Source organism: Delphinapterus leucas, chromosome 9 (genome assembly GCF_059928025.1).
Source record: "Delphinapterus leucas isolate spDelLeu-1000000601 "Yukka" chromosome 9, BTC_Dleu_Yukka2, whole genome shotgun sequence".
Taxonomy (NCBI): domain Eukaryota; kingdom Metazoa; phylum Chordata; class Mammalia; order Artiodactyla; family Monodontidae; genus Delphinapterus; species Delphinapterus leucas.
In genome coordinates, this window is record NC_143137.1 from 96,419,866 (window position 1) to 96,438,727 (window position 18,862).

Sequence of the window (18,862 nt, forward strand, 5' to 3'; positions counted from 1 at the left end):
GGGGCGAGAGGCAGGGGAGCCAGTTGGGTCCGAACAGTGATGCCCTGGCCCCGGGCTCCACCCTGGCTCCCTCGCAGCACCCTGAAATGGCACCAGTCCCCTCCACTCTCTCCACCCTCCACACCTTGGCTGAGAGGACACCCACCACAGCACAGCTTCTGGGGGGCTGTCTCAGTCATGATGGTGGAGGCCTCTCTAGAGGAGGGGCAGTCTGCTCCCCCGACACCTGGCAGACTCCTGCCCCCTTTTCTTCTTTTCGGCAAGGATTCTGTTTGCCCCCAGGGCACACCTGGCCTGGGGGGAGCATCCATCTCCATTTGTGTGCTTTGGCCTCCAAGTTACTTATGCATCACGGGGTCCATAGTCAAGGGGGGATGCGCGCCCACTCCCCTGCAGCCCCTCCTCCCAGAGGCCCTCAATGAGGCCGATTCAGACAAGACACAGCGACAGAGGGGGACCCACAGGACAGGCAGACACGGCGGGCCTGGGTGGGCATGTGAAAGGACAGGGGACCACACGGCACATGCAGAGAGAGAGCGGGAACCTGAAGGGCACAGGAGAGGGTCCTGGGCTTGCTCCTGGCAGGACAACATTCCAACAGCAGCCCCACAAAGATTAGCTCACAGACACACACCCCTCGGTGGCCCAAGGAAGGGCGTGACCCCGTTCAGCCCGAGCACCCATGGGAAAGTTGGTCTCAAACACCACCAGCAGGTCTCTTAGCAGGGATGACAGGCCCAGGGGTCCCCCCACCCCCCAATAGAAGAAACTGACCCAAACCCAGACTTGAAGAAAGCTAAAATCAAAGAAAGGAGGAGAAATTGAGAGGAGGAGGAGGGCGGAGGGGGAGGGAGGGGGAAAGGAGGGAGGAAGGCAGGAGGATGGGGTGTAGCTCCTCCTGAAGACCCTCCCACCGCACTGAGCCCTGTGGGTGACAAACCTTGTTTTAAATGCTCTATGGTCACTTTGCCCAGAGCTGAGCCAAGGGCCACTAGAAGAAAGGGCTGGAAGTTTGCAGAGACCATCCAGGCTGGTCCCTCAGCCCCTGCTCCCGAGGCATCAGCCCCACCTGCACGCACATCACCTGTGTCCCACCTGCCAGGTCCGAATCTCAACCGGAGCCCAGAAAGCGAGACCCCGAGTGGACACGTGTTAATAGGCTGATTTTTGACAACTGTCCCCTCTCAGCCCCAGAGCCTAGAGGTGTTGGGAGGGACGTGTGCAAATACATGCATGCGTGCACACACACAGACACCACGCACACAGATGTGCACACATGCACACATGCACATATTCTCTCACACATGCACAAACGCACATGCACACGATGCTCCCACACACATATACACACATGTGCGTGTGAGCACATATACACCTGTGCCCACACAGGCACACACACATACACATGTGCACACAGACCCACATTCTCGTATGCACACACCTTCACACACACACAGGTGCTCACACACGTGCTGACGCACACGCACACACTCTCACATGCATGCATTTTCACACGCACGTGCACACGTCCCACACACACAGTGTCTCCTGGCGCTCGCAATGCCCCAGCCCAGAGCCCCCTGTTAAACGCAACATGCAGTTACAGACAACAAACACCTGGCACAGAGCACAGTGGGGGACTCACCTTGAGGTCCCTGTGGACAACCCCCATTTGGTGGCAATGGAGAACCGCCTCCAGGATCTGCTGGATGCAGTGACTGAAGCAAACAGCAGGCGCGTTAGTGCGGGTGGCCCCCGAAGAGTGGGCGGGGGCGCAGGAGCAGGGTGCTGTGTGGCACTGTGGGGGGTGGTCCCCAGCCTGGCAGGGGGCCGCGGGGAAGCAGGGAATCAAGGTGCGGCCTGCCACATGGGAGAGGAGACACTGGCCAGGAGGGGACCTCTGAGGAGCCTTCCTCACCCCCAAAGGTCAGCACAAGGCCCGGCCAGGCCCCCTGCACCCCCCACCCTGCCTTCCCCTCGGGCCAGGCCCTTGGAAGTGCTGCTCAGAGGAGACACGCCTGGCCCCAGGGCCCTCCTCCCCAGGCTCATGCTGGCCAAGCCTGGACCTGAGCTGGGCACCCTGCGGGAGGGAGGCCCGGCCTGAACCCACACCCTGCAAGGCAGGCTGGAGATGGGGGAACCCGGGCAGGAAAGGGCAGAGGTGAGAGGGCGAGAGGGAGAGGGCAGGCCAGTGCCGCAGTGTGGGGTGACGCCCTGGCCACTAGGGTCCCCCTCTGTTCTGGGGCAGCGCTAATGCTGCAGCCTCCAGTCACTCATGTGCTAGGGCAGGGGTCATTTCATTTGAATAAACTTGAACATCCACACTGGCTGCTGGCTGCCGCGCTAGACAGCTCAGCTCCTTAGCAGCCCTGGGGTCCCGGATGCGCTCCTGGCGAAGAGGCAGCCGGGCACAGCCCAGGGCCCCAAGCCAGGGGCTTCCTTCCAGAGCCGGGAGAAGTCCCGAGCCCTCCAGGGTATTACTGGCTGGAGGGAGAGACCCAGCTCTCCTCAGGCGCCTCCAACACCGGTGCTTCAGCAACGTGCCCTGAACATCAGACCTAGATGCCCCCAGCCCCTGTGGCCTGAGCCTGCCTCCCCCAGGTGGCCCCAGGGGACTGGAAAGTTTCCAGCTGCCCCCAAAGCCAGGCACAGACCCTGGGCTCCCACAGCAGCCCTGCAGCGTTACCAGCCACGGGAGACAGGAGGGCCACAGGCTCCCTGGAGCTCACCCCCTGGGGTCTCAACCACAGCCCCTCTGGGTGGGGATGAGGGATGCACAGGCAGACTCCCTCAGGGCCCTTCCTGCCATGGCTGGACCCTGTGGGGTGACTGAAGGTCAGCTGGAGGGGTGCGCTTCGTTTTCCTAACAGCAAACTCAGAGAAGGGACAGGGGACCAGGCCTCTTCCTGAAATACCTCTGGCCACATCTGGAGCCCACCTGCTGCATAGAAAAGTAAACCTGAGTTCCCCCCTGCGGAAACCTAGACCTCAGAATCCTGATGATGGATTCCTGAGGTTTGCAGGGGTCAAGAGGAGCCAGGCCCAAACCTGTGGGCGACAGTCCCCCAGCACCCCCTGCCCTTAGGTGCCTCTAGGGGCTGGAAAACCCATCCCTGCCCCACGCCCTGAGCTCTCCTGCCCAACCTGCTCCCAGCGCCTCCCTCCCCACTCCTGCCCCTCCCACAACGTCCTCATCTGCCAGGAACAATCCTTTGTGGTCCTCACCCCCATCCTTGCATCCCCAGCTCCACACCCAGCCACCACCAGCCCTCCCGTGACTGCAGACACGAGCTCAGCACCCCTCCCGCCACCCAGGCTGACCCACTCAGGGGCTTCCCTCCTCGTGGGCAGAGCTCAGCCATGAGGTCGGGGAAGCTCTTTTGAGGCCAGGACAGGCTGCTGGGTGGAGACAGAGGCCAGATAAAGGCCCAGCACTTGTAGCTGAGGCCACTGAGCCAGGGCCCGGGGCAGGGGACTCTGGCTTTCCCAGTCCCCGGGAATCTGCGGCTCCCTGGCAAACCCAGAGCCCTGGGGAGGCGTGCTTGGGGCACCAATGCATCCTCCCGGAGCTCAGCCTCGAGTCCCTGGATCACCCACACGCTGCAGCACCCGACCCCATACAGGGCCTCGGGGACCCTGGGGCAGACCAGCCCCCGCCTGTGCCGCTGCAGCCAGACCCTGGTTCTGCCCCGGGGGACACCTGTCCCAGCCGTGTGCCGTGTGCCCTGCCATCCCCGTGGTAGCCTGCCCCTCCCTCCAGCGCATCAGCAGCCCTCACAGCCCAAGGGCCGGCATCTCCTGGGCCACTGGCCACTCCCCGAAAGCCCTGGAACGATCTGGCTCCAAGCTCAGGCCTGCCGAGAGCCCTGCAAGTCTTGAGCTTCGGGCCGAGCCCCTCTTCTTCCTCCACCCTTGTGAGCTTGCCCCGCTCTCAACCCCAGGACGCCCTCTGGACTCTCCTCCGTGTCGAGCGAGCGTGAGGCACCCCCGTCGTCCCCACTGCAGTCACGCGGCAGCCCTGCGCTCTGTGTGGGCGTCTGGGCAGCATCCGTCTCTGCTCCGGACTGTGGCCTCCATGACCACAGGGACATGTCGGTTCTTTCCCCTCGATTGTGTCCTCAGGCCCAGCCTTGTAGGAACGTGTTCCCCAAACGTCTCTCGGACCCAGGGATCCATCGGCCGCAGCACCGATACGTCAGCTCAGATGGGGGTGGGCTGTGCCCTCTGCCCTCCCCCGCGTCTCCTCTTGGGGATGCAGGGCCCCAAACCAGCGCCAGAGATGGGGTGACTGCTCCTGCTGAGCCAGCATGTCTCCCTGAGCATCACAGAACTCAGCCCGTTGGCTGAAATCCAGCCCTACAGCTCTGATGCAGCCCCTGTCCGCCCAGCCCGCAGGCCCTGCTCAGGTCGCTTCGTGGCCGCCCTGATGGAGAGATGTGCTGGCTTAGCCCCCAGTACTCACAAATGAGCTGGCCAAGCAAACCACGTTCCCCAAGAGAAAACGGTGCAGGTCTGCTCACCCCCTCCCCACAGCCAGTGCGGCAACGCTGCTCGCCTGTCTCCCGGGCCTATTCTTCACAGCATCTCTGGGACCGACGTGGCATGGCCTCTGCGGCCTGCAGGTGGACACCACCTGCCTGGAGAGCGGCCCATTCCAGCTAGCCCACCCTCCAGGGACCTCTGGGGGGCCGCTCCCGGGGCCCTCGTCACCCTGCTCTCGCCCTGGTCTCCCGGCTGAGACCACGGCCTTGGAGGACATGAGGCCGCCTGGCCAGTCATGAGGTCCTGCCTCCCTTCTGCCTGCCATTTACATCGTACCGTCTTCCTCGTGGGGCCTTTTTTCATATTCTGAACAACTCAGAAAGTCACTTTTGTGGTCAGAATTGTTCCCAAGCGGCATTCCAGACGCTGGCCGGGTCCTGGACGTTATTCTCATGGTTCTGGGCTCTGCTGTCACCTCAGATGTGCCCCTCCCCCCTCCTCCCCTCCCCCCTTGCCCCCTCCCTGGGACAGCCAGCCTTCTCACGGGCCCCCATAAGCATCCCTCATGAGCCATATTGCTTTTCAGGGTTTTTAAAAATGGGCTCTAAATATTTTGAACTTTTTGCTTTCCCAGGTTTGAAAAAGACCCCTCCTTTTCCCCACAAACTCCAAAATAAAGATCCCACTTCTTCCTCAGAGGAATCTCCAGCCTTCTCGGTTAGAAAAAGGTTCAGAAAAGCAACTCCTGCCCTGCTTCCTCTTCCTCTAGAGACGTGACACGTTGGAAATTCATCACTTGCTCAGCTTTGAGCAGACGGCCCCGGGCAGGCCACTGGAAGGGTGGCTGACGCATTTGGCGGGGGCCAGGCCTGCACGCTGGCCGGGAAGGTGCCCACCACCACGGCCGGGCGTCTAGGGCTCCAGCCTCAGCAGAGCCCAGGCCCCTTTCACTGGGGGTCCTGGGGGAACACCCTCCCAGGGCGGGAGAAAGCCTTTACCCCATCTGCCACAGTTCCTGACGATGCCCGTGGGAGACCCACCCACGTGGGCATCCACGTCACTCTCTCAGGCCGTCCTGCCCGAAGGCTAAGCACCGACACAAAGGTCAAAAGCACGCTTCCAGGGTCCAGGACTCCCGGGAAAAGGGGCAGCCTGAGGTGCGGGTTTAACGAGTGAGGCCAGCTGGAAGGGATCCCCAAGAGTGTCCCTCGCTCCCTCTCGCCCCCCTGGTAGTCTGGCTATGAGCAAGGTTGAGTCTGTGAGAGGAAACTAGGCATTTGTGGGTGGGGCCCCAAACGCCAGGAGAGCCTCCACAAGGGAGGCCCAGGCAGGAAGGTCAGGATGCCGGCCAGGAGGGAGCCACAGAATTGGGGAGTGGGGGCGGAGGCAGAAGCAGTCATCGGAGAAGATGAGGTTGGAGGCAGGTGAGAGTGGGCAAGGGAGGAGCTCCGAGGACACAGGTGTTGGGGGGACGGGGCACGCGTGGGGGACGTGGCAGGTGAGGGAGTGTGGCCGTCGGGCATATGGGGAAGAGGCGGGCACTGGGGGCTCCCAGCCAAGAGCAGGGCTCTGCTGTGGGCCACGTCCCCCTCCAGCGAGACCACCAACCACAGAGCGCGGGAGGCTGCCAGGCCCTGGGCCGTGCCCAGCGGTGGGTGCTGAGAACCGAGGAGCCCTGGCAGGACGCTCCAGGTGGGGGTGGGACGAGGACGGTGAAGGCAAGCGCCCCCCGAGGCGCCCCGGTACCGCTGGAAGGCAGCCCTCCTGGCCCCAGCGCTGCCCTGGCTGCGGGCCCTGGGGCCCGACCTGGGGGCAGCCGCTGGGGACCTCCTCTCCTGTCCTGCCCTGACAGATGTCAGGACCCCGGGTCTGGGGCTCTGGCTCCACCCAGCAGGCAGGCACGCATACTTGGGACATTCCCGCCCAAGCATCTCAGAGCAGCAGGAGGTGCCTCTGTTCTACTTTCTACTTTTCTTATAAGTAGGAAATAAAAATGGAGACTTCCTGCTCTCGGAGGGAACGGGTCGTTCCCAGGCTGCTGTGCAAAATGAAAGCCCTTCCTCAAGGAGCCTAAGAAAAGCAGCCAGTGCCCTGACACCCCAGCTCACCCCGGCTCCAGCACTCCACGCCAGCGCCCGCCAGGCCCCCAGCCTCCTCCTGCCCAGCTCTGTGGGCGCCCGGGTGACACCAGGGACCCACTCACATATTCTCACGGGGACCCAGGCTGTCACCGACGGGCAAGGTTGCCTGGGGGTGCAGAAGCAAGTCACAAAAAGCTACTTGTTAAAATAACGTTCATTTTCTTGATTAGAAAAGGAATACATATTCATTAAAGAAAAATTTTTAAATAGACGAAGAAGATTAAAAAATTTAAAAGCATCCGTAACTCCACCGCCTAGAGAGGGCCACTGTTGGCCTCTTTTCTTTTTCTTTTAAACGCGTGTGTCCTTGGGAGCTGGGCGGGCCGGGCGGGCCGGGATTGGTGGCCCGCAGCCATCTCCAAGCTGAGATGCGCTGTCAGGAGTGACACACCTGTCACGGGTCGGGGTGGCATCTGGCCCACAGCACGGGCCAGAGCAGGTCACGGGAGGCCTGCCCTTCTGGGGGGAAGGGCCCTGCTATCTCCCAGCAGCTGCACTGCAGATGGTATCTCTGAGAAGGTCGGTCCCCTTCGACCACCATGAGGGCTGACCAAGTCCAAGGGAAGGGCAGGAGGATGCCCACCAGCATGCTCTGTCTGCTCTCCCCCCACCAGCTACCCCAAGGAGAGCCCCTCCGTGGGCCAGTTCCCCCCCACCCCAGGGGAGACGGGGCAGGCGTCCGCCAGGCGGGCAGACTGACACTTCTGCCCAGTGGACCGTCGGCCCAGGCCATGTCAGGGACAATGTGCATGAGAGCAGATGTGGGCCAGAGGGGCAGGAGCCAGGCTTTGAGAGGGAAGGCCAGGCAGGAGAAGAGGGGCCAGGACAGTGTGAGGGCTCTGCACCCACCTGGCGTCTGCCTCGCTGTAGTACTCTCTCGCCACGATGTCCTCAAAGAGCTCCCCGCCGGTGACCCTGTGGGAAAAGCACACGGAGGCCGCCCTGTCACCTCCATCGCCACCTGCTCGTCACCACCGCCGGCAGCACCGCCGTCTTCACCTCCACAGCCACCAGTCCCACCGTCCTCACCACCACCGCCTCCGCCCCGTCTCCAGCGTCACCCGGGACTGACAGCTTACCGAACGCTTACTCACATAGGGCGGTACTTCACATTTTAGCCTTCACACCCCCTCCATGACACTGGCACTCTTAAGCTCAGAAAACTGAGTCTCGATGATCTCAGGGACTTTCCCAGAGTTTGCGCTCAGGCAGCCCCGGAGTCTGAGCCAGGCCTCTTCACTGTTACCCAGGCCCTGTGACTAATTCCGGTTCTCCCTTGTCAAACCCCCCAAGGCCAGGGATGCGGCCCACACACAGGGCACAGGGGCAGAAGAGACGGTGCCTGGAGCTGGCCTCCCTGGTGGGCGAGGGCACGACGTGTTCAAAGCCCCACTTCCAGAAGGAGAGTGGGACCTCTGTCCACACACCCTCTTGCCATGTGTCGCTTGCCAGAATGACTAGATCCCCTGGGCTGGGAAATGTGGGCGTGGACAGCAAGGTGAAAAGCAGGGCTGAGGGACAGATGCACGGGGGAGCAGGGAGGAGCCATCCCTGGGTCCGCCCAAGCCCTTCACTCCACCGGCAAGCCCTGAGTCCACCGGAAGTCTCCATCTAGGGCTTTTGTACCCCTGTGTGGTCCAGAGTCTCCCTCCTGTGTCCTGTGGGGACACCGAGGGACACTCCCTCCGCAGCCACACCCTCTCTCCACCTGCAGCTGCGCTGGCCTCATGCACTGTGATCTCTCCATTTGCATCTCAGTTCCCATTAGTTCTCGAAGTTGGGGCTTGGGCTGGCTTCATTTTGTGCCCAGCACTCAGCGACCACAGGCATAGGCCCTGCTGGACAGTGGCCCCGGCATGGGCGGGCTCTCTCTTAGTGTTAGAGAAACACAAAAACGAGGATGCACTGGGTGTTGGCATGCTCCCACTCGAGGATAGATGCTGGCCCTCAGATCCTGTCAGGCTCCCAACAAGCCTGGGACTTGGGGGAGCTTTTAGGGTCCCACTCTGCCACCCGCAGAGGCTCAGGCTCAGAGCAGGTGACCGCCCGAGGGAGCAGAGCCTCACGCGTCTGCGTGCACACGTGTGTGTGTGAAGCGGGAGGATGAGGTTCTACGTCCAGCCCAAGGGAGTGGGACTCACTGCTTCTCTCTCTGCACACACAGCTCACAGGTCAGGCTCTGCAGACCCTGAGTCCAAGCATAGGGCAGAGGGGGAAAGGCCACAGGTATTGCTCGGGGCTGTAGCAGGGGCACAGGGAGCCCCCCCAGGAGGCTCCACCTGGGGCTGGGGACAGGCCCTCTGGGTCCTTGCATCCACAGGAGGCTTCAGTCTGTGCATCTGGGGCCTTGTGGTCCAGAGCTGTAGGTCAGGGAGTTGGCTGCAGGGGGCTGGCATCTCGAGCTGGCCGGGAAGGGCCTGGTCTGGAGGCCAGTGTTCTCCCTTTCCTCAGGCTCCGGCCAGACAGCATGGCTAGTTCTGGGCTGCAGTCACAGCCCCTGGGAGAGCCCTCTCCTCTGTTCCCAGGCCTGGTCCCCAAAGCCAAGTGACATTCTGAGGCATGGGGAGTGGGGAAACCTGTCAATCTCCAAATCCACAGAGCCCCCAAACTGCCAAAGGGCCTGGGCCTTCCTGAAGGTGAGGCCAACCCAGGCCAGAAACGTCTCCCCAATTCTGGGGCTACAGAGTGGCAGAGGGGATGCAGAGTGGCACAGGAAGGCTGTGCGCAGGGTGGGGGGCATCTCCATGCCTCCAGTCCTACCCCTCCCTCAGCAGCCCCCTGCGCAGGCCTTCCCTGCCCCCCCAAACAGCTGCCTGAGGCCTAGGGCTGTCCTGGATGCTGCAGAGTGGGAGTTTCAACAGGCCTGGGGGCCACAGAGGTTTGGGGGGAGGATGTGCAAGGCCCAGGTCCCCCCTCCTCGTCACCCTCTCCAAAAACACCAGCCAGTTTCCTCTCTCCAGCCCTGCTCAGAGCCTCTCCCCACACCTGCCTGTTGTGTGGGGCAGCAGATTCAAGACCCTCTCACACGCGTGCACGCACTCACATGCACGAGTGTGCACACACGTACACACACACGCACACCATTCTCTCCCACCTTGTCCACTCCTGAATCTCACATACCCACCCACCTGTCGGCCACCAGGGGCCCGTACATGGCCACCCTCCAGCCCGGGGGCCTCTGTATTTCCTGGAAAAGAGGCTGGTGGAACTGGGTGGGTCTGGGGGCCCACGGGGGTGACAGCAAGCTTGCCACCTCCACAGGGGCCAGGCGACAGACGTTTCAGGGCACAGCCTCGGCCCAGCAGCGGCAGCTGTGTCACAGGTCGGCCCTGGTCACCCAGTTGGTGACTTGAAGTGGTGTCTTGTGGGACACAGGGGGACCGAGAGGTGGCCCAGCTCCTGTAGGCCTCTCCTGGCCAAAGGACCCCGCGTGGGCCAGGGGTTCAGGCCTCCACGCCCCCATGGCCGAGGCATCTGTCGTTTGAGGGAGGAGCTTCCCATGGAGACGCGCCCTGCCCCCATGGCCACAGCCCCCAGGCTGGGCTTCGTGGAGGCCACACAGAGCCACCCCAAAGCTACAGCCCCTGCCCACCCCAGGGTCCTGAGCTCTGCTGACTCACAGACAGCTAAATATAGCAGCACTCAGCCGGAGCTGTCGGGAAGTGAGGGGATGAGATCACCGCTTCTAAATCCAGCAGGAAGTGAGAGGCAGCAAAGACCCCAGACGCTCTCACTTAGCGCCACACACGCATGCATGCGTGCACACACATGCACGCGAGCACCCCATAAATCATATGCACGTGTACACAGACACGCACATGTGGGTGCACATGCACACCCACAAGCCACATGTGTGTGCACACATGCACCCATGGACATGCACACACACGTGCATGTCCACACCCCAACTCATACACATGTTCTCACACATACACACACCACACACACACCCATGCACATAAACCACACACATACATGTGTTCCTGTAATCACACTCACATACGTGCACACACTGAAACCCACACCTGCACACTCATAACACACAGGCACTCTTGTGCACACCCTTCCACAAATCACGTACACATGTGTACACACGTACACGCCCCCACAAATCACACGCACACGTGCCCATTCATCAACATACACAAATGCATCCACGCAATCATAAACCCAGAGGCACTCTTGCACACACATGCACACACACAAATGCTCACGCCAGCCGGTGGGTCCCAGCCAGGGGAAGGAAGGGGAAGGAAGACCGAGGGCCCGTTCCTCCGGGGGTCCTCCCCTCCCTCCCTCCCCTCCGCCCCAGCCTCCAGCAGGCCCTTCTGTGTGGGGGAGGGGACCAGCCGGGCAGGCCCATCCCCCTGGGACTCTGTGCGCCAGCGCAAAGCCAACAAGCTAAGAGCAGAGCCGAGGGAGGCTGGCCCACGCGGCTGGGGGCGAGGCTACCCAGGAGGCGGAGGACTGCCCGCAAGGGCTGGGGAGACCAAGGGTCCCAGCCCAGCCCAACGCTGGGAGCAGATGAGAGAACAAGTCCCTAGGCTCCGGCACTTACAGATCGAAGACCAGGTAGTGGAAGCCTTCCTCGGAGATGCTGTCGTGGAGACGCACTGTGGGGATGGGAGAGGCCGTGAGCGTGGGAAGCAGCCCGGGGCCTACCCACGCCGCCCAGCCCGCCTCCGACCCGTCCAGTCCCATGGCCAGTAGCACAAGCGCTCCAAGGAGGAGGGTCGAGGCCTGGGGCTTCCCACAGCCCGGGCTGGGCAGGGCCCGGGGGATGCTGCAGGCAGAGCCCGAGGGGTGAGCGTAGGCCCTGCAGGCCGGCCGGCCCCAGGCCAGCATCCAAGGGCCTCAGGGGTGTGGTCTTGCCTTTCCTTTCCTCTGCCAGAGGGAGACCCTGACCCCTCTCAGCCCCCGCTGGGTCCCCTGCTCCCAGACGCAGCAGGGATGGGGCTAGCGGTGCAGGGACGAAGGCCCACACCACCAGGTCTGGAAAGGAGCTGTCCAGGGACTTCATGGGAGAGGAGTGCGGAGGGCGCCATCGCCAGCCTCTCGGGCCAGGCTGAGGGGGCAGGGACCCCCGGGCAGAGGACCACCTGCCCAGGGCCCTGTGCGGCGTCACTTCCAAAGGTCAGACCCTGAGCTCCCATTCCAGAAGCGGCATGGTCGGTAGGATGGCGCCACGCCACACACGTGCTCTCTGCTTTAGTGCGTTTTCTTCACTCCCTGAGCCTGGAACAAGGGCCTGGCCAGAGCCGTGCTGGTTAGGAGTTGATGAATGAATGAATGAGGGAATGAATGAATGAGTGAACAGCGAAGTGGATGTCAGCACAAAGAACACAAGCCCAGTGCCTCCTTTTCCTCGAGGTGAAGACGCGCCCGGCACTCAACAGCAGGTATTTCTAGGAACGGCTCATTTGGACACTGCCCCCCACGTGACGGATCCTGCCTCCTGTGTCAGGAGCCCGCAGTATGCTCATCCCGAGAAGTTACAGGTGCACAGAGAGGGTAAGTTACTGGCTGAGGGTCACACAGCTCACACAAGGCCAAAGCAGCAGTGTGGATGGGGGCTCGGAGCCCCCACAGAGCTGCTGCTCCACCAGCCTCGGCCCTCTCCGCCCCTCAGCTCCTTAGGCCTCACTCCCCCCACCACGAGGGATAGGGACACCAGCACCAAAAGGGTGAAGAGCAGAGCTTCTCCCGGGGCCCACAGCCCCTCACTCACGCCCTCGAAGCTGCCCTAGCTCCCAGCTTTGTGGCCAGCATCCCACCTCTCCCAGCTCCGGGCTTCCCAAGGGCCCCGCCAGCAGCGTCCTCACACCAGGAACCCCAATCTGACCTCGGGCCACGGCCTGGCCCCCGGGGGGCAGGCCCCTGACGCAAGCAGTCAGGGCATCTGGTCACCAAGGAGAAGGGGCATGGGTGGCTCCGGGGGCGCCTCGGCTCACACGTCTGCTTCTCTCACCATCCCCCGCTCCCATCCCTCTCTGTGATCTCTGCTCAAGGGCCCGGCGTCCAGCCTCACCCCACCCAGGTGCGCCCGGACCCCGACTCCATCCGGGCGGGTCTGCAACTCCCTAACACACAGCAGACCCCCGGCTCACTGCGACCTCCTCGAGGCCCCTCTTGCAAAATCCCTGAGGGACCAAAAGCCCTCCCCCTGCTGACTCCTTTCTGCGGGGGGCCCAGCACATCGGCCCCTCCGAGCAGCCTCCCCTGGAACTCCAAGCAAAGAAAGTCCTGGGGTGGAGGGGCGGCATGGAGGGGAGAGGTCCACCCTCCACCACCCCGCCAGCCCTGCAGACAGCGACCCAGAGGAACCCCCCCGCCCCCACCGTGGGGCCTTTCTCTCCTCCCATGCAGGGGAATCCCTCTTCCCCAGGGGAGCCTCAGGGGTCCATAAGTCTGGGGTGCTGCTGGGCCTTCTTCCTGGCGGAGGCCACCCTGCCCGCAGGCCCCGCCCCTCAAGCAGGTGAGAGGGGCTCAGGTTCCCAGGTCCTGCTGGCAGGGCCCTCGGCCTCGCCCTGGGAGACACTGGGGGCTCTGCATGGGAGTCAAGGCCACGTGGGCGTTAGACACTCTTTTTACTTAAACAGTTTTAACATTTAAAAAATAGTTATGCATTACTTTAATGGTTTAGAAGAAAACCTACCTAGCACATCAGACCCGTGATTTCACAGGCAGTACTAAGTCAAGAAAGGAATTGTCATAGAATCTATTTTACTTAAATAACAGTAAGTAAATAACACTGCGGGTGGCATACAGAGGCGGCAGATAAAGTCCCAGTAATACCTGAAAGAGTCTGGCCTGGGAGCACCGGGTTAGGGGGACAAGGGGGTCGGGGGAGCCCAAGGATGCGCCTCCTGCTGCTGGGGCCACAGCTCCTCCAGAGACAGGACCCCGAGTCCCAGGCCAGGGGGCTCTTGGTGGGGGGTCCTTCTGCCCTTCCAAAGCTGTGCCTGAACCCCTCCCTGGTCCCTTGTGCTGTGAGGGAGGGCAGGGCCCTGTGACCTATCATATGATGGGCTTTGGGAAGGAAGAGCTGGGGAGCGACAGCATGGGCCCTGAGCGTTTGGAGACTGGAAACCTTTCACCTTCCCCTCCTGCACTGGCCTCCTCACCTCGGCAGGAAGTCCTCGCAGGGCCATTGTCCCCCGTGGTGCCCACCCGCCCAGCTCCTGGCTGGACCATACTGCAAGGGAAGGCAGTTCCAGCCCCAGAAACCAGGAGGTGGGAATTTGCCATCAATGAGCTGGGCCCAGGAGAGAAAGGGTCAGTGTGCAGAGAGGAGGCTGACGGGGGGCTGAGGGGAAGCTGGGGGGAAGCCAGAGAGAGGCTAAAGGAAGGCTGAGGGGAGGCTGGAAGGAGGCTGAGGGAGGCTGAGGGGAGGCTGGAAGGAGGCTGAGGGAGGCTGAGGGGAGGCTGGAGGGAGGCTGGGGGCTGCCTTCTGAGTCAAGGCCGATGGGCTCTGCTCACCGCCCGATGGGGCCCATTCTAACAAGGCTGTGGAAGATTCTGCCTGCCACGGGCGCTGCTTAATCTCTGTCACCCACAGTCCCTGGGGGCAGTGTGGGAAGTCTGGGACACCCTCACGTGCTGAGCAGCAACCTCTTGAGGTGGCTACAGCCCACCAGTGAGGTGAGGGTGGAGGTAGCCTTGCCCTCAGCCGAGTCTCCTGCTGGCACGGGGTAGGTGTCCGTAAATATGCGCTGACGAGGGGATTCCTGAGACCCCGGGTGGAGGGAGCCAACCTCATGGACAGTCGAGTACAGTGCAGACGTGTCTGTGGAGGGCATGGCCCACAGCAGGGCCCTTGCGGGTCATGCCCGTCCCCAGACGCCCGGGCCTGCTTCCCAGGACGGGCCCACACTGCCAAGGCCGGCCCACACCTGTCTCCTCTGCCCAGGTGCCCCCTGGTCTCTGAACAGAAACTAAAGCCCCTGGGAGGGGAGCTTCTACCCGAGGGCCTGACTCCGGGTACCAGCTCCTAATGGTACAGCCCAGCCAGCAGCCAGCAGCCACCACGTGCCGTCGTGCTGATCGGGAGAAGCATTCACACCCTCTGCTGGGCCTCCTTTAAGAGGGGAGCTTGGCTCCTTCACTCTCGTGTGTGGCCTCCAAACAAACAGAATAAGGCAGGGTGACAGCCTGATCCCTCCCAGACTGGATCATAACTTCAAAAATTAAACACAGAACCACCATATGGTCCAAGAATCCACTGCGAGGTATACCCGCAAAGGACTGAAAGCAGAGACTGGGACACCCATGTTCATGGTGGCATTAGTCACGATAGCTAACAGGCCAAGTTCCATTGATGGATGAAGAGATAAACACAATGTGGAATATACACACAGTGGAATATTATTCAGCCTTAAAAAGGAAGGAAATTCTGATACCTGCTACAACACGGAAGACCCTTAAGGACATTAGGCTCAGTGAAATAAGCCCGTTCCCAAAACACAAATGCTGTATGGTCCCCACATCGATGAGGTTCCCAGGGTGTCAAATTCATAGAGACAGAAAGTAGAATGGTGGGTGCCAGGCGCTGGGGGCAGTGGGGGCGGGGTAGTGTTTAATGAATGCAGAGTTTCCCCTGGGGTGATGAAAAAGTTTTGAGTACAGATGAGGGCGATGGTTACGTAACGCCGTGAATGTACTTAATGCCACTGAACTGTACACTTAAAAATAGTTAAACTGATAAATATTGTTACATATGTTTTACCACAATTTGGGGAAGAAAAAGCACTGTGTTCCTTGTTCTCCTTCCCTCTCCATCTCTGGCTGTCTCTCTGTCTCTGTCTGTCTGTCTCAATCTCTGTCTCGGCCTCTCTCTGTCTTTCTTTTTCTTTCTGTCTGTCTCTGTCTCTGTCTGTCTCTGGAGCCCTGGGCAGGGCCAGCTCATGGCCAAGCCACCTGTGTAGCTGCCCCAGGCCCCAGGCTCAAGAGGGCCCTGCCCTGCTGTTGCTGTTTTGAAATTCATAATAATTTTTGAAAAAAGTCCCCACATTTTCATTTTGCACCGATCCCACAAATTAGGTGGCTGCCCCAATCACCCAGCTGAACTGCTCTTGAATCCACAGAAACAGAGAAAATCAACGCTTGTTGGTTGCGTTTTGGGGTACTTAGTTGCCAAGCCTGGACGACTGACACACTTGTGAAACACGCCTAGTCCACAAACAAGGAGACTGTGCCTCAAAGCAGTTCAGTGGCTGCTGTGGCTTTTGAGGGGAAAGGTGGGGTCCGAATCCAGATCTCTGAGCTCTGAACCTCAGCACACTGCCTCGGAAAGGAGGGCTTTCACAGCTCACGTCCGGCTCGCCAGGGGAACCCTCTCGGGTCCTCACAGGGGGGTCCCTGTGAGGAAGGTAGCAGCATCTCCACTTTCCAGACGGGCAAACTGAGGATCCTCCCCTGCCCACGCCCTGAGCACAACTGCTTCCTGAGTGAGCCAGGACAGGAAGGGGAGCCCCTCCCAGAGCCCCTACCCCGCCTCTATCTGAACGTGGTCCTGCTTCCTCTCCCAGGGGTGAGGGGCTGGGAACACTTCTGTTCAGAGATGGGGCTGGGTAGACACAGGCCATGGAGCAAGGGGCTCCCCTCATCTCCCCCAAAAGTCTCCCCCACTACCCACTCCTCAGAGAGCCCCTCCTGAGTCTACAGAGAATGTTCAGCTGAACCCCACAGTCTCAGCTCTGCCTCCCCTGTGTTCTAGAATAAACCCCCTAGGCGGACTCCAGAGACCACTCAGAACGCACCCAGAACCACACGGGGTATGCAGGCAGGGCAGGGGGGCTTCTTGTTGAAGAATTGGCCCCGAACACCAACCCAAGAACACCTGGGTCTTCTCCCTAGTAAGAGGATTCCTGAAAATCACTCAGAATGGGGGACCCACACTTGATGGGCGCTCAGCGGACACAGGGGAGGGAGCTGGCATGGGAAGGGGTGTGGGTAGAGCTGGCAGTGTGGTGGCACCAGCCAGGAGCACCAAGAGAGAGGGTCTTCGGGCACCTGGACCTGGACGGGCAGAGGGGCAACAGCCCTTTTGCCAAACGTGCCCCAGCCCAGTGAAGAGGGGGCTGGGGTCCCTGTGGACACCCACCTCAGAATCACCCGTCAGGCTGGCTCTGATTCCGATTCCTGGGCCCGCTCTAGGCCTCCGAGCCAGGCTTTCCCGGGGGCAGGTCAGGAATCTGCGCACCGTGATTCCAACAGTCTCAGCCTTGAGAGTCCGTGGTTAGAAAGAGTATGGGCCCAGGCACGAGGGGCGGCAGCAGCCCTGGGGCCGACACCAAGGGCCCCCCCCCAGAAACGGGAGATCTGCCTTGCCCTGCACCTTGCACCCGGGCTGGGCCAGCTGCAGAAGAGCCAGCGGCCTGGAGGGGCCACAGCCAGGGAGGCAGCAGCTCCCACAACCAGCTCCGAGGACCCCGAGCCCCCCTGCGGCCCTCCTGGCCCCGCGGCCGAGGCCCTGCCCTGGGAGTGGCATGGACGTGGCTGCTAGGCACAGCCTGGCGTCCCTTTTAGACAGAGTCCTGGGCGCCATCCCGGCACAACTGAGTCAGCGCACGGGCAAAAGTGCCCAGGAATCCTCCCTGATGAGCTCCCTGGGTGCCTCTGAGAAGGTGGGCCCGCCCTCCCCCCGTGCCACCCGGCTGCTTCCCGGTGTGGTCAAGGGCTGGGTCCTGGGTTCCTCAGGAGTCCCTAAAGGGACCAGAGGTGCAGAAGGACAGGCAGCTGTGCTGCGCGGACAGGGGCCGCTCACGGCTGAGGCGGGCAGGCGGAGGCTGACAGGCCCCGGGAGATCTGCACCAGCTTCCGGGGTCTGGGGTCCCAGCAGCTCCTACGCTTGTGTCTGAACTGAGTCCCTACTCAGTCTGGGGTTTCAGAAGGAAGGGGCCTACCGTGGGCAGGGCACCCACACTCCCTGAGGCTAAGACCTGGGCTCCTGGGACTCCACGTGCCCCCAAGGGGCAGCTGATCCCCACCCCAGATGGCAGTTCCAGGGGCCCCGGGCTGGGGGGACGGCAGAGGTTCTCCAGAATCAGACCTCAGACCTCAGGCCTCAGGCCTCAGACCTCAGGCTGGGGCTGTGCCTGGTGTGGTCTTCGGTTTCCAAACTTTTTTCTCTGTAATCAGGCCGTCTTGTGGCTTTTCTGAAGCCATGGAACGTGAGGCCCCTGTGTGTTTTCACCAGAATCATGGATCAGACTTACAGAGTGGTGGGCAGGGACCCGTCCAGGAGGAGTCCAGCCTTGACCTCCCCCAGAGGGTTGCCCCAAAGTCCCTGCAGGAATCCCTCTGAGTCAGGAGGAGGAGATGTTTCCAGGGGCCTGAGGGTGGGATACTTCAATGGAGAAGGAAAGGGACGGATGCCTTTGGGGTCCCCCTGCTGGCTGTATGGGAGAGCTGGGACCCCTACCCCGAGGGCTACTCACCGATGTTGGAATGCTTCAGAAGACGGCAGATTCGAGCCTCTCTCTCCAGCTTCTGGTGATCTGGGGACAAAAAGGGACACGGTATCACCTTGTGGCCCTGCAGCCAGTGACACCCTGTGCCCCTCGACTGCATGCTGGACAGACTGCCAACCACGAGACTCACGGCCAGGAGGACCTGGCCACCACCTCCCTCAGTGCCCACCCGGTGACCGCTGCCTGCCCAGGGGACACGTCACGTTGTGCCCCCCACCCCCACCCCGATCCCTGGCTGGCAGTGTTGGGCTGGAAGAGGCTGCCCAGTGCCTGGGGTGAGAGGCCCATGGGAGATGGGAGCGGTGCTCACTCGGGGCCAAAAGTTTCCCCAGGTGATTCAGGAAGAGAAAGTGCCATCTCTCAGCAACAGAACGGACAGCACCAATTCAATCCTTCACTAATTTGTCCTAATTCCAGACTCTGCAGAGCTTTCTGCTGAGGCCTAATTTGCTCTTCAGAAGCGGCTGAGGGGCTGGCAGAGCAGGGCTGTCGGCCTGCTGGGGGCGTCCAACCAGCGCTGCGGGTCAGCATGGGCCTGGGCCGGCCTCTGGCTGGACATCTGGGCAAAGGATGCTCGACCTGACCCCTACCCCTACGCACAAACCTACAAAACACAGGCCTGAATTTTGACGGGCCCTGGTGTTCATTGCAACGTCAGCAGCAAGAGAGTCAAAGCCTCAGAGAGAAGTCACCCCCGGTAAGACTGTTGCTGGTCCCTTCCCCCCTCCAGCCCTGTGTCCCTGCACCCATCCCCAAGAGGCACAGGAC

At 61.5% G+C, this 18,862-nt stretch overlaps 1 protein-coding gene across 1 annotated transcript in view; it reads right to left on the reverse strand.

Annotated features, from left to right (window-relative positions):
• The window catches only part of CAMK2B (calcium/calmodulin dependent protein kinase II beta), a 41,074-nt gene extending 22,669 nt beyond the window's left edge, over positions 1 to 18,405 (reverse strand). The window contains exons 1-4 of the mRNA XM_089917856.1: positions 18,062 to 18,405; positions 11,182 to 11,236; positions 7,473 to 7,538; positions 1,646 to 1,718 (exon numbers count right to left, since the gene is read on the reverse strand). Coding sequence (XP_089773982.1) covers positions 1,646 to 1,718; positions 7,473 to 7,538; positions 11,182 to 11,236; positions 18,062 to 18,194 — 327 coding nt within the window. The 5' untranslated portion in view covers positions 18,195 to 18,405. The remainder of the gene's footprint in view (positions 1 to 1,645; positions 1,719 to 7,472; positions 7,539 to 11,181; positions 11,237 to 18,061) is intronic.
• Positions 18,406 to 18,862: the final 457 nt, after the last annotated feature.